At 46.7% G+C, this 15395-nt stretch overlaps 1 protein-coding gene across 1 annotated transcript in view; it reads left to right on the top strand.

Moving 5' to 3' along the window:
• The first annotated feature begins 4200 nt into the window (after positions 1-4200).
• Positions 4201-15395, top strand: part of LOC134958380 (uncharacterized) — a 30430-nt gene continuing 19235 nt past the window's right edge. The window contains exons 1-5 of the mRNA XM_063940937.1: positions 4201-4431; positions 10663-10960; positions 11052-11261; positions 14880-15042; positions 15140-15395. The exon at positions 15140-15395 is cut by the window's right edge and continues 40 nt beyond it. Of these exons, the coding sequence (XP_063797007.1) occupies positions 10671-10960; positions 11052-11261; positions 14880-15042; positions 15140-15395 (919 nt within the window). The 5' untranslated portion in view covers positions 4201-4431; positions 10663-10670. The remainder of the gene's footprint in view (positions 4432-10662; positions 10961-11051; positions 11262-14879; positions 15043-15139) is intronic.

Raw genomic sequence — 15395 nt, 5'->3', positions numbered from 1 at the left:
CCGGGAGTGGACAACTGGGAAGCAGACTTCCTCAGCAGACACGACCTTCACCCGGGAGAGTGGGGACTTCACCCAGAAGTCTTCCACCTGATTGTAAACCGTTGGGAAAAACCAAAGGTGGACATGATGGCGTCACGTCTAAACAAAAAACTAGACAGATATTGCGCCAGGTCAAGGGACCCTCAGGCAATAGCGGTGGACGCTCTGGTGACACCGTGGGTGTACCAGTCAGTGTATGTGTTCCCTCCTCTGCCTCTCATACCAAAAGTACTGAGAATCATAAGAAGGAGAGGAGTAAGAACGATACTCGTGGTTCCGGATTGGCCAAGAAGGACTTGGTACCCGGAACTTCAAGAGATGCTCACGGAAGACCCGTGGCCTCTACCTCTAAGAAAGGACCTGCTCCAACAGGGGCCTTGTCTGTTTCAAGACTTACCACGGCTGCGTTTGACGGCATGGCGGTTGAACGCCGGATCCTGAAGGAAAAAGGCATTCCAGATGAAGTCATCCCTACCCTGGTCAAAGCCAGGAAGGATGTAACCGCAAAACATTATCACCGCATTTGGCGAAAATATGTTGCGTGGTGTGAGGCCAAGAAGGCCCCTACAGAGGAATTTCAACTGGGTCGTTTCCTCCATTTCCTGCAAACAGGACTGTCTATGGGCCTAAAATTAGGGTCCATTAAGGTTCAAATTTCGGCCCTGTCGATTTTCTTCCAGAAAGAACTGGCTTCAGTACCTGAAGTTCAGACATTTGTAAAAGGGGTACTGCATATACAACCTCCTTTTGTGCCTCCAGTGGCACCTTGGGATCTCAATGTTGTTTTGAGGTTCCTTAAGTCACATTGGTTTGAACCACTCGCCACTGTGGACTTAAAATATCTCACATGGAAGGTGACGATGCTGTTAGCCCTGGCTTCAGCCAGGCGTGTGTCAGAATTGGCGGCTTTATCATATAAAAGCCCTTACTTAATTTTTCATTCTGACAGGGCAGAATTGAGGACTCGTCCTCAATTTCTCCCTAAGGTGGTTTCTGCCTTTCACATGAACCAACCTATTGTGGTGCCTGCGGCTACTAGGGACTTGGAGGACTCCAAGTTACTTGACGTTGTCAGGGCCCTGAAAATATATGTTTCCAGGACGGCGGGAGTCAGAAAGTCTGACTCGCTGTTTATCCTGTATGCACCCAACAAGCTGGGTGCTCCTGCTTCTAAGCAGACTATTGCTCGTTGGATTTGTAGTACAATTCAGCTTGCACATTCTGTGGCAGGCCTGCCACAGCCAAAATCTGTGAAAGCCCATTCCACAAGGAAAGTGGGCTCATCTTGGGCGGCTGCCCGAGGGGTCTCGGCTTTACAACTTTGCCGAGCAGCTACTTGGTCAGGGGCAAACACGTTTGCTAAATTCTACAAATTTGATACCCTGGCTGAGGAGGACCTGGAGTTCTCTCATTCGGTGCTGCAGAGTCATCCGCACTCTCCCGCCCGTTTGGGAGCTTTGGTATAATCCCCATGGTCCTTACGGAGTCCCAGCATCCACTAGGACGTCAGAGAAAATAAGATTTTACTTACCGATAAATCTATTTCTCGTAGTCCGTAGTGGATGCTGGGCGCCCATCCCAAGTGCGGATTGTCTGCAATACTTGTACATAGTTATTGTTAACTAAATCGGGTTATTGTTGTTGTGAGCCATCTTTTCAGAGGCTCCTATGAGGGGCCGTTCAAGTCAAAATTACAGCTTTCTGGATATAACATATAGCTAATTTTTGCTTTATGGATATGATGTATGCTGAGATGGATATGCCGTATGCTGAGATGGATATGCCGTATGCTGAGATGGATATGATGTATGCTGAGATGGATATGACGTGTACTGAGATGGATATGACATATGCCGAGATGGATATGATGTGTGCTGAGATGGATATGACGTATTCTGAGATGGATATGACATATGCCGAGATGGATATGACATATGCCAAGATGGATATGACATATGCCGAGATGGATATGATATGTGCTGAGATGGATATGACATATGCCGAGATGGATATGACGTATGCCAAGATGGATATGACGTATGCTGAGATGGATATGACGTATGCTGAGATAGATATGGGATATGACATATGCTGAGATGGATATGACATATGACAAGATGGATATGGACTATGCTGAGATGGATATGACATATGGTGAGATGGATATGACATATGCCGAGATGGATATGACGTATGCCGAGATGGATATGACATATGGTGAGATGGATATGACATATGCTGAGATGGATATGACATATGCTGAGATGGATATGACATATGCTGAGATGGATATGACATCTGTTGAGATGAATATGATGTATGCTGAGATGGATATGACATATGCTGAGATGGATATGGATTATGCTGAAATGCATATGACATATGGTGAGATGGATATGACATATGGTGAGATGGATATAACATATGGTGAGATGGATATGACATATGGTGAGATGGATATAACATATGGTGAGATGGATATGACATATGGTGAGATGGATATGACATATGGTGAGATGGCTATGGATTATGCTGAGATGGATATAACATATGGTGAGATGGATATGACATATGGTGAGATGGATATAACATATGGTGAGATGGATATGACATATGGTGAGATGGATATGACATATAGTGAGATGGATATGACATATGGTGAGATGGATATGACATATGGTGAAATGGATATGACATATGGTGAGATGGCTATGGATTGTGCTGAGATGGATATGACATATGGTGAGATGGATATAACATATGGTGAGATGGATATGACATATGGTGAGATGGATATGACATATGGTGAGATGGATATGACATATGGTGAGATGGCTATGACATATGGTGAGATGGCTATGGATTATGCTGAGATGGATATAACATATGGTGAGATGGATATGACATATGGTGAGATGGATATAACATATGGTGAGATGGATATGACATATGGTGAGATGGCTATGGATTGTGCTGAGATGGATATGACATATGGTGAGATGGATATAACATATGGTGAGATGGATATGACATATGGTGAGATGGATATGACATATGGTGAGATGGATATGACATATGGTGAGATGGCTATGACATATGGTGAGATGGCTATGGATTATGCTGAGATGGATATAACATATGGTGAGATGGATATGACATATGGTGAGATGGATATAACATATGGTGAGATGGATATGACATATGGTGAGATGGATATGACATATGGTGAGATGGATATGACATATGGTGAGATGGATATAACATATGGTGAGATGGATATGACATATGGTGAGATGGGGATATGACATACACTGAGATGGCTATGGACTATGGTGAGATGTGGGGATATGACATACACTGAGAAAAGCACATGATGCAGCCAGCCAATCACAGCTCTCCTATATAAGCAGTGGTGCTGGCTGGGAGGAGGATCAGTATATAGTGTGGAAGAGCTGTGAAGTGGATCTCTCTCTAGGTGGCATTGTCAGCAGCAGAGAAGTGTTACTGAGGCACATTGCAGAGCAGCTCATCTCCTGCCTCAGGCTGCCTGACCCCTTTCTAGGTACTGTACCATTGGGGTGTGTGCAGGTGGGAATGTCTGGTGACAAACACTACCCGAAGAGGGGCTGAGGGGGAGACCAGGGGTGCAGACACATGACACACAATGAGCAGCTAAGCATTTGCAGATCAGCTCAGCTAATAGTTGTGGTTTGCAGGGCAGAGTGTGGGAAAATGTAATGTGCAGCACTCACAGGAGGACAGACACTGAGTATAGGGGAGGGGGAAGCTGTATGCATGAGTGACAAGCTTCCAGTGCCAGCACTCATGGGTTGGGGAGACATCCGCAGGGCAGACTGGCCATCAGCCGAGGTACAGAAGCTGCCTTAGTTTCAGCAGTGGGATAGCATAGCAGTCTGCAGTAATAGCGGCCGTTGGAAGCTCCGCCCCTTGCCACGCCCCCTCATTGTAGATCAGGCTATGGTCTGGTAGAGGAAGTGGTTAACCTGCCCCAGTGTCTTGGCGCGATTTCTGCGCGCCATGTGATGTTGCAACAGCATACACAAAGCGCAGCAGCTGCAAGTGAGGTGAGTGGTGACTAGTGATCCTCCTGAGAGTGTCTGGCAGCGTTTAGACCTTGCTCATGTGGAAGGCAGGATAAGTTGTGGTGCAGCTGTCTGTGTCCCGCCCCTGAACTAAGGCAGAACACTCGTGCTGGCTCTGCTTAACATTCAGTGTCTGGCCCCAGACTGAGCCAGCCGATCATAGAGTGAGCTGCTGTGAGGTAAAAGCCCTGTCCTCCTCTGCCTGCTCAAGTGCCCATCGCCTGAGTCACTGGCTGGCTCCACGTGGTGTGTGCTGGCTCCCTCTGTAAGAAACAAACAGGAAAGCCAGGTACAATAGGGAGGAAGTGTACTGAGGATTGGAATAACGAGGGAGGGAGGGGGAGGGGGGGGGGGGGCTGTGTGTGTACAGAGGAATAGGGGGGGGGGGGGGGCTGTGTGTGTACAGAGGAATAGAGGGGGGGGGGGGCTGTGTGTGTACAGAGGAATGGGGGGGGCTGTGTGTACAGAGGAATGGGGGGGGGCTGTGTGTGTACAGAGGATTAGGTATGGTGGGCTGTGTGTGTGTATAGAGGAATAGGGAGGGGTGCTGTGTGTGTGTACAGAGAAATGGGGGGGGGGGGCTGTGTGTGTGCAGAGTAATAGGGAGGGGGGCTGTGTGTGTGCAGAGTAATGGAGGGGGGCTGTGTGTGTGTGTGTGTGTGTGTGTGCGCGCAGAGGAATAGTGGGGGGGCTGTGTGTGTGTGTGTACAGAGGAATAGGGAGGGGGGGCTGTGTGTGTGTACAGAGGAATAGGGAGGGGGGGCTGTGTGTGTGTACAGAGGAATAGGGAGGGGGGGCTGTGTGTGTGCACAGAGGAATAGGGAGGGGGGGCTGTGTGTGTGCACAGAGGAATAGGGAGGGGGGGCTGTGTGTGTGCACAGAGGAATAGGGAGGGGGGCTGTGTGTGTGCACAGAGGAATAGGGAGGGGGGCTGTGTGTGTGCACAGAGGAATAGGGAGGGGGGGGCTGTGTGTGTGTGCGCAGAGGAATAGGGAGGGGGCAGGCTGTGGTTGTGCAGAGGAATAGGGAGGGGGGCTGTGTGTGTGTGCAGAGGAATAGGGAGGGGGGCTGTGTGTGTGTGCAGAGGAATAGGGAGGGGGGCTGTGTGTGTGTGCAGAGGAATAGGGAGGAGGGGGGCTGTGTGCAGATGAATGGGGAGGAGGGGGGCTGTGTGTGCAGATGAATGGGGGGCTGTGTGTGTGCAGAGGAATAGGGAGGGGAGACTGTAATTTGGGCTTTTCTGGGGGTAATATGGGGGAGGTGTGGCCTGTAAGGGGTATTCAATTAGTGCAGAGTTTTTCAGCTAGCCAAAAAAGCTGCACTATTCGACCATCTGTATTCAATTGCGTGCGTTTCCAAAATCCTTTTCACCCATGTGGTTTCACTTTTCTCTTAAGTCCCATTGGATATTGGGGAACTGTATTTTCTCTGACGTCCTAGTGGATGCTGGGAACTCCGTAAGGACCATGGGGAATAGCGGCTCCGCAGGAGACTGGGCACAATTAACAAAGCTTTAGTACTACCTGGTGTGCACTGGCTCCTCCCACTATGACCCTCCTCCAGACCTCAGTTAGGATACTGTGCCCGGAAGAGCTGACACAATAAGGAAGGATTTTGAATCCCGGGTAAGACTCATACCAGCCACACCAATCACACCGTATAACTCGTGATAATATACCCAGTTAACAGTATGAAATATAACTGAGCCTCTCAACAGATGGCTCAACAATAACCCTTTAGTTTACAATAACTATGTACAAGTATTGCAGACAATCCGCACTTGGGACGGGCGCCCAGCATCCACTACTGACTACGAGAAATAGATTTACCGGTGAGTAAAATCTTATTTTCTGTGACGTCCTAGTGGATGCTGAGAACTCCGTAAGGACCATGGGGATTATACCAAAGCTCCCAAACGGTGCGGATGACTCTGCAGCACCGAATGAGAGAACTCCAGGTCCTCCTCAGCCAGGGTATCAAATTTGTAGAATTTTGCAAACGTGTTTGCCCCTGACCAAGTAGCAGCTCGGCAAAGTTGTAAAGCCGAGACCCCTCGGGCAGCCGCCCAAGAAGAGCCCACCTTCCTTGTGGAATGGGCTTTTACAGATTTAGGCTGCGGCAGACCAGCCGCAGAATGCGCTAGCTGAATTGTGCTACAAATCCAGCGAGCAATAGTCTGCTTTTTTGAGTGATCTTTCCTAACAGCGTCTTACACGCATATTGGAAAGAGCCGCTCCAGCAACTCTCTGCCTTCCACATATAACCCCAAAATCGGGTCTGGTCCGGCCTTGTCTGTAATAAAGGAACGTAACAGCCTTAATACTATAAGTTTGGTAAGGCAGAGAAGCAAAGGCAACCAGAGGCCAGTTTCCAAACCAGAGGCCATCAGTATGTTGGCGCAGGTCTCCTTCTGGCTGATTCCAGAAGTATAAGGGGCCGACTTCTTCCGTTTGCACAGATTGATAGCAGTCTACAAGTAGATGCCTGGGTAAAAGAAGCAGTATCTCTAAGGTTATATTTTCACTTCTGGAACCATTCTCCTAAAAGGTAATCGGTTTCAGCCCATCTCGGGTAGAGGCTTAGGCGAGGGTTTTGCATTAAGCAATTCAGAAAACGTTTTGTCGGGAATTGTCATTCCAGTAACCCATGCACAATGGAGGGTTTATTCCCACCTGGGTCCAAAACAATCCCTCGCCCCATTATCAATTTCAAAAACAGAGAAATTTGGGTAACACGGTTCACGTGGAGGCAACTCCATAGTTTGGTGAGGAGCCAATATAATACATGGTATTCCTGGATAAGTCATGAATTTTACCTTCAGGCTCCTATAACGCTGTCCATTAGTGTTATCTCAAGGTTTACCATCCTTCAGCAAAAACCTTTTGGGTTAGCCACAGTCCAAGAGTACCAAAATGATTATGGCAATTTATCTCCGTTAGTAGAGGTTAAGAAAAATTTCCATACCTTGACCACCTTCCTATCCTGACACAAATACAGGAAAGGTTCTGTGTCATCTACAACATACAAATAACTTGTCTGCTGAGACATGTGTGATTTGTAATTGGGATCATCTCTGGTTCCATAACATAACTCACGGTGGGGCTATACTGAATTTGAGTTTGCAGAAAATAGTTACCTCGGAACAAGATATCCAAGGAAAAACTAGGAGAGTGGTTACAATGTCAAACAATATTGATTTGCGCAGCAATGCGAATTATGGGTTTGATGGTGTTAACAATACACATGAGGCCGTGGTCATAATTCCACTCAAGACTTTTCCAGTATCTCCTCCATCTAAGGCCGCATCACACTGAATATGTCCAATCTCAATGGTGTTGTAAATTAAGCAGTGTTGTACCTGGTTAAATTCACCGTGTGCAAGACCGTCTGAATACCAGGTGGTGTAGACGGGCTAGATGGACAGTATACAAACAAGTACTGTTACTGGCAAAAAAAGGTAAGTAGTAGCCTGGGGGCTACAGACATTCCATCTAGATGAGAGGATACCTTTTTCTTTTTGGTATCAGGTGGAGAAATCCTGACAACAAATACAAGTCTTCTCGACTAAGGAGGTAATTTCTCTGTAAAATTATGATTCTCTGGATTATGGACCATAAAAAAGGTGCCTGCTAATAATTTTATTAGCACTTCAGGCCATATACTGTGTCCTGTCTTAGGTACGAGATATTCCTAAAGGAAGATTGGTCCAGATCTGCAAGTATTAGGAAATGGCAGTAGTGTACCTTAACTTTTAGACAGGAACACGGAGATAAATATCGAGGAAGGAGTTAAATCACATACTATAATGTGCAGAACTCCATCTTCCAGCCTTGTCCTCAGGGTTTGTTCAGAGAGTCCTAAACTACAGAGCTGATTTCTCAGTCAACACACCATTCAGGTAAATGAATGGGCTTTGCACCCTAAAGTCATTTTAGACTGGGGTAGACAAATGGGCTTGTCCAGAGATAATTCTCATGGTGTCCCATCTGAACAAAAGCCATAATCTTTTCAGTAACAAAACAGTGATCTTTGTGGATATTTTTTTAATGGAAATTTATTTCTCTTATGTGTTTCTCAAATCATCCTGTTACTCAGAATAGTGAGGAAAACGCAATAAAGATGCCGGGATCCTAATAAGCCCCGGCTTGGCCCAGAAGGTCTTCGTACACATATCCGCAGAAAATGTTGAATACCTTTTACTGTTTCTTCTACGGCCAGACTAAGACAGGGTCCTTGATTATCACAAATATCTGGATCAACCATTTTGATGGCGTGGCTTTTGAAATCTAAATACTGAGGTCCAGAGGATTCTCACAAATGCTCAGAGCAAGGAAAAACTTAATTAACTCTTATTTATCACCAAATGTGACAAGCTTATATGCATTGGTGCAATAAGAGGTATGGACCCGAAATCTTGCAGATTTTCAAGGGTTTTTTCCATTCCTTCAAACAGGAATAGATAAATGTTTAGCGGTGGCTTCCTTGGGAATACAAGTGTCAGCATTTGACTCTATGGTTCCGAAAAGAAAAATTCAAAATTGCAGAATGTTTGCACTTTTTCCCAGGGAATGCTGCGCATTCAACCTTCCCCTTTTCCTACTACAGGGTCAGGGAATCTAAATCTAGTCCTCAAAAGCCTGTCAAGTTGCTCTGTTTAAACCACTAAGAGAAGTTGATTTTAAATGGTTGACCGCTAAAGTTCTCGTTCAGGTGACTATGGCATCAGCTAGAAGAGATTCAGATTTAGGAGCACTTTTCATGCTAATCTATTCTGATAATATCCAGATAAAGTAGTTCTCAGAACTGGGTCTGGGTATCTTCCTAAGGAGTGATCTATATTCCACCTTAAAGATAATATGGTCCCTGTTTTTCAGGAATCTGGATTTTCTGCGGGAGATGAGTCGCTGGACATTAAGTACCTACATGGATTGTACCAGTGCCATTAGAAAGACAAATTCTTTTCATCCTCTACGGTTTTCACAAGAGGAGATGGCCTGTTACTAAACAGACGCTATCAAGATGGCTTCGAATGACTATTTCAGAAGCATATTCTTAAGCTGATCTCCCTGTCCCGGCTAATGTCTCTGCTTACTTTACATGTAAGGAAGGTCTTTCATGGGTAGCACAATATTGTGCTTGAGCAGAACAGATATGTAAGGTAGCTACACGGCTTCCAATAAACACAATCAATCAGACATTATGCCTGGGATATCTCTGCCTCTCATGATGCTCAATTCGGGCGTATGGTTCTCCTATTAAACCTGGAGTGTCCCCACCACTAAAAATTACTTTGGTAAGTCCCAATGTTATCCTGTGGATTACCTGTGAACCCTGCCGGAGAAATGTACGTTCTGGTAAGAATTTACCGTTGATGACGTTATTTCTCCTAAGTCCACAGGTTTCCACAGTGATCCCACCCTGACGCACCTGATTTGAGAATCTGTATACTCACTAAACTCTTCCCTATTGCATGGAAGAGTGTGCATGTGGGTTTTTTTGCTTGAATAGGGTTCTACATAATGCTTCTGTATACGCTTTGTAAACAACTGATTTGACTGAGTCGGTGGTCAGGATTATATGGACGAGCCCGGTGCATTCTGGCAGGCCTGAAAGCTAGTGATCGTTTGGTGCCAATCCGCTGTCACTCCATCATATCCAATGTTATCCTGTGGATTTAGGAGAAATACCGTTATCAGCGGTAAGTTCTTACCATAACGTATATTTCTGTTAGTGGGAACATTGTGTAGACCCTGCACCACTTGTTCTGTGGACTTTCTTTTGCTACATAGCAAGCAAATATCAGGCTAAAACCTGGGTCACATGTTCAAAACAGCATACACACTAGATCAAATACATTATTATATCTTTATGAAGCACAGCCAACGTGATTATACCATGTGACCAATAATCAGCACCCATCTGTGCATGCACAGTATACCAGGCTGATCATTGTATATTGTGCTTCCAACTTTATTGATAGTTGAAAAACTTGTGAATTAGCTGATAACTCAGGCACAATTACCTGTGTGTTTCAAAGGTTCAGAGGTAAAAAAAAAGTTATCAATGCCCCCACAACCCTTACTGATTACCATGGTGTTTTATTACTGTGGCAGAGCATGTGTTTATTGAGAGGGGCTTCATGCCAAAAAGCACATCCCTGTGAGAGATGTGTGCTATAATAGTTAGGTAATATCTCCCTCTCTCTCCCTCAATGAATTTCTCTCCCTGACACTGTTTCCCTCTCTCCCCCCCCCCCCCCCGACACCCTCTCTCACTCTTCCTTTTTCCATTAACCCCTCTCCCTATTGCTCTGACACCCTCTCTATTTCTCCCTGACCCACTCCTTTCCCTCTTTCTCACGTTTTCTCTTACCCAGATACCATTTCTCTCTCACTGCCAGGGGAGGTATTTGTGGGTGCATGGATTGAGGTGTGGTGGGCCCAGACATAGCCATGTACTGTGCCCCAAGGTCTCTGTTGCCAACTCTGTGACAACTACTGCATGTTTCATATATTTACAGGTACAAAAATGAATAATCATTCAAAGGCAGTGTGTGACATCATACATGCTTTGCTGTCAAAACCTGATCAGGTTAATGAGCTGGGGCAAATGCTGGATTCTGGAAGGCAGTCTGAAACAGGAAACCAGAGACCAGAAATGCCTGTCCCTAGGGCAGATTTATTTCCCACTAGTTCAACTAGGTCACATGGAGTAGAAAATGAAGTGAGAAGTCTATTTTCAAGGAAAAGTCCACAATTTCATTATACAAGAAGTTCTGTGAGGAAAAGAAATGCTTATCCTGCAAAAGCAACGCAAAGGTTAGTTTTAAGTGTTTGTGTTTTTAAAGTTTAAAAAATTGTTAATTGGAAAATCAACATTTGTGTTTTTTTTTGTTTTTTTTTTTAATAGCAATGTCAGGGGTCCACTAACATTCATCAAAGAGCTTATTCTGCTTTCTGGACCCAATATCGATAATGTTTTAAAGCAAGGAAAAAAACAAGAACTGCATGAAGTGGGGCACATAGTAAACGCTTTTGAATTCAACAAGTATTGGAGTGAAGAAGAAGTATATGAGAACGTGAGGAAGGCGTTCTCCATGAAACTTGAAGACGACATAGAGTATGTGTTTTTGTTTTGTTTTTTTTTAATTTCCCAGGTAAAAAGTTTTAATTTATATATGACAGTACATTACAGGTTGAGTCTCCCATATCCCAAAAGTTTGAGACCAGAAGTATTTTGGATGTAGCATTTATTTTTTTCCAAATTTTTGACCATAGATCTGTTGGTGGGACGCAAGTCTAAACACATAATGCATGTGTTTCTTATACATAGTTATGCAAGCCAGAAGTTAATTTAACATGTTTTTTTTTTAATATTTTGGGCATGATTTAAAGTTTGTGTACATACTAAAAAATAAATATATATATATATATATATATATATATATATATATATACACACACACACACACTAGGTGCTTCATCACACACACCGTCGCAAGGGGCTACGCCCCCTTAACCCTTGCATGCCTTTCTGGGGTTTAATATTTGTGTTATATGGACTATTACCTGCATTCCTTTGTTAGTGGTTAAATATTGCACAATGAAAGGGTGTGCGATGGTGAAGGAGGCGCAGCCCCTTGCGATGGCGTGAACAGCACCTGCAGGCCACAATGTACAGAATGTAGCGGGTGCGGGGGGTACTGCGGATGGTGTCTGTAGATGCTGCAGATGGAGGGGGGGCGGAAGTGGGGGTGGGGCCCGGATGGGGAAGGGTTGGGAGGTGCTGCGGGTGGGGGATGCAGATGGGGGAGGGGTCCGGAGGCACTGCAGGTGGGGGAGGGGCAGGGGTGCCATGGGTGGGGGAGGGGCAGGTGTGGGGATGTTGCAGATGGGTGAAGGGTTCCGGAGGTGCTGTGGGATGGGAAGGGGCGGGAGTGCTGCTGGTGGGGTAGGGGTCCGTAGGCGCCATGGGTAGGGGAGGGGCAGGTACGGGTGTTGCGGCAGATGGGGAAGGAGGTCCGGAAGTGCTGCAGGTGGTGGTGGGGCAGGTGCGGGGGTGCCATTGGTGAGGGAGGGGTGGGTGAGGGGGGGACCACGGATGGAGGAGGGTGTCTGCAGATGCTGCGGGTGGAGGAGGGCAGGTGTGGGGGAGACATATAAGGGGTGTGAATGGTGGAGGGGGCTTGGAGATTGCTGGGGGTGGTGAAGGGGCGGAGGAGTGGGAGCCGCGGGTGGTGTAGGGTGTCTGGAGGCACAGCATGTGGGGGAGGGGTGGAGTGCCGCATGTGGTGGAGGGGAAGGTGCGGAGGTGTGGTGCATTGGGGAGAAGTCTGGAGGTGCTGCGGGTACTGTACCTGCCAAAAAGGTAGTTGGAGGGTATGCAGTAACAGGGCCAGGACAGGGGTGACGGGGTCAGGACAGGGGTGACGGGGTCAGGACAGGGGTGACGGGGCCAGGACAGGGGTGACAGGGCCAGGACAGGGGTGACGGGGCCAGGACAGGGGTGACGGGGCCAGGACAGAAATGACAGGGACAGGATAGGGGTGACAGGGTCAGTGTAGAGGCGGCAGGACCAGGACAGGGGTGACAGGGCCAGTATAGGGTTGACAGGGCAAGCACAGGGGTGACAGGGCCAGGATAGGGGTAGCAGGGCCAGGATAAGGGTGAAAGGGCCAGGATAAGGGTGAAAGGGCCAGGATAAGGGTGGCAGGTCAAGGCCAGGGGTGACAGGGACATGACAGAACACAGGGCACGGGAGCGATTGGTATTAGGGACAGAACAGTGGTGACAGACAGATGTGTCTTACCGGAGTCACTGCTGCTGCCCGTCCGCATCACTTCCCCCCCCCCCCCCTCCTCAGTCACACACCGCAGACCTCGCGCAGCTGCCGGGCACTGTGGTAAGGTGAGACTGGGAGTGACTGTTTAGCCCCCAGGAGATGCTGCGGCTGGAGGGAGGAGGGGGTCATAGCATGCACGTGGCGTGGACCTCACGGCTGCTGGGCACTATGGTAAGGGGAGACTGGGAGTGACTGGTTAGCTCCCAGGAGACGCTGATCTGGAGGGAGGAGGGAGTCAGAGCCTGCAAGCAGCGCGGACTTCTGCAGCGCTACCCGCCGGCTAAAGTGTGTGAAGGAGCTGGGCGCAACTCACTGCGGGTGGCAGTGCTGCAGCTAGCGGTGGGGTCGCAGGGGCTGGAGATAACAGGCAGTACGGAAAGTGCACAGCGGCTGGTGAACCACAAAACTACAGCTAAGAAGCGTGGAGTGTGCCAGAATGTGACGCTCCTCCCCGCCAGAGAGACCCTGCTGAGTATGCTGATGTGGGGGTCAAGTATGGCATACCCCCATACCTCCCAAATGTCCCAATTTTTGCGGGACAGTCCCATTTTTTGGGGTCTGTCCCACCCGCGGGTCGCAGTGTCCTGCGGTGGGGGGGGGCAGTTGGAAAGCTCCTGTACTCGCTGTTCTGCTTAGCAGAGCAGCGGTGAATAGTGGAAACAGAGGGAGAGGGGGCATCAGGGGGTACGGATTAAGGGGGGGTTCCAGCAGCAGAGCCGGATTAAGGGGGGGGGGGCAGGCGGTACGTACCGTTGGCCCCACAGTTGTAGGGGCCCCCCCCCGGCTCGAGTAGCTCTGTCCCAGCTCAGAAGCTCCCCCGTCCTGCCAGCAACAGCGGCAGCATTGTGCTACAGTCAGCACACGCTGCTGCGTATTGGCAGGTCTGTGGTGTTACAGGGAGGCAGCAGTCTCCCTGCTTTCTTCTGCCTGTGCGGGTGTGTAGGGGGAGCGACCACCTCCTCTGGATTTACCCCTAGCTGAGGGGCCAAAATCCCATTTAAAAAACAAAACGGAATTTGCATAATGGGGCGTGGCCTCGCGTCCCACGATTAGGCCACGCCCCAACCCACAGCATGCACAGCAATGAGATAGGGCTCCCCTGTCTCAAGTACCCTGTGCCCCCCGGACTCATAATCAGCCCCTGGGGGCATGCCAGCAGCTCACAGAGCGCTGGGCATGCCCCCTCACTGACGAAAACGGGGCCCTCCCGCAAAGCCACGCCCCCTTTTCGCTGTGTGTGTGTGTGAAAGCTGGGAGGTATGCACCCTGCCTGTGCCATGTCCATACTATCTGCTTCTGCAGCTGCTCCTAGTGTCCTATAGATTTGGCCAGATCTGTGACTCATTTGACTAACTCCGCCCACTGTTGTGACTCCGCCAAGCGTTAGCAAATGAATCACAAGATCTCAGATCTGGGCTATTATATAGGAGATATTTTTTGATCCCATATTAAATGGTAATCAAATAACTCATGCATTAAATACAAATAAAGGTTGAGTCTTTTATATAAAAAAATAACTCCAAATAATCTGAAATACAGAATTCTTTAAGCTACACTGAGCTAATAACACCTTTGCTTTCTGATAGTTCAATATATAAAAACTTCATTTATTACACATAATTTTTGATATTTTTCAAACTTATCGTCAGGCTTTAAGAGATATTCAGATCTCTATATATGAGATTTTATATATATATATATATATATATATATATATATATTATATATATTTTTTATTTTGTTATATTTGATTTTAGTTTAATTATATTTATGATTATGCATTTAATTTACCCTTTTGAGCTTGAAAATTATAATCCTTTTAAATTTGAGAAGATTATAAAAATATTAACATTCTGTATGTGTAGTTTTACTTTAATTGTAAATATTGTCTTTTAGAATACACATGCTGATGCCTTGCCACAACAAACTTGTTAAGCCACTACTAATGGAAAATCAGCGTTTGACAGGTCTAATGATTTCCAAAATTTTCAAGCAGAAATCTGTTTATATCCAGCCTTCCAAAGAACTTATATACACTGAAAATTCAGATCAAGACAATGTAAGTTATTTGACTTGTAAGTTTTTATTTAAAGCATGCCTATTGTCTAAGTGTGGGATATGTGATATGTTGCATTACTTTATTAATTATATTTTAGGATAGAAGCTCAATTGAGCAAAGTGAAAAATTGCCTGAAGATACTGCAAAGAACTGTGAAACATTTGTAAATGAAGACTCCATACTGCAATTTATTAACCAAACCGTTTCCCCTGAGGACCAAGTTTTATCCTCCGTGGAAGAATTGGAGAAGAGTGTCCTCTCCCACAACACTCCTTATGAGCCATCTAATTTGGCAAACAGTGTGACCACCCAGGGTACTCAAAATATTGTTTACCAAGACAATGAAAACACAG

The sequence above is a fragment of the Pseudophryne corroboree genome, chromosome 9, assembly GCF_028390025.1.
Source record: "Pseudophryne corroboree isolate aPseCor3 chromosome 9, aPseCor3.hap2, whole genome shotgun sequence".
NCBI lineage: Eukaryota > Metazoa > Chordata > Amphibia > Anura > Myobatrachidae > Pseudophryne > Pseudophryne corroboree.
This window is presented reverse-complemented; position numbering and strand designations above follow the sequence as displayed.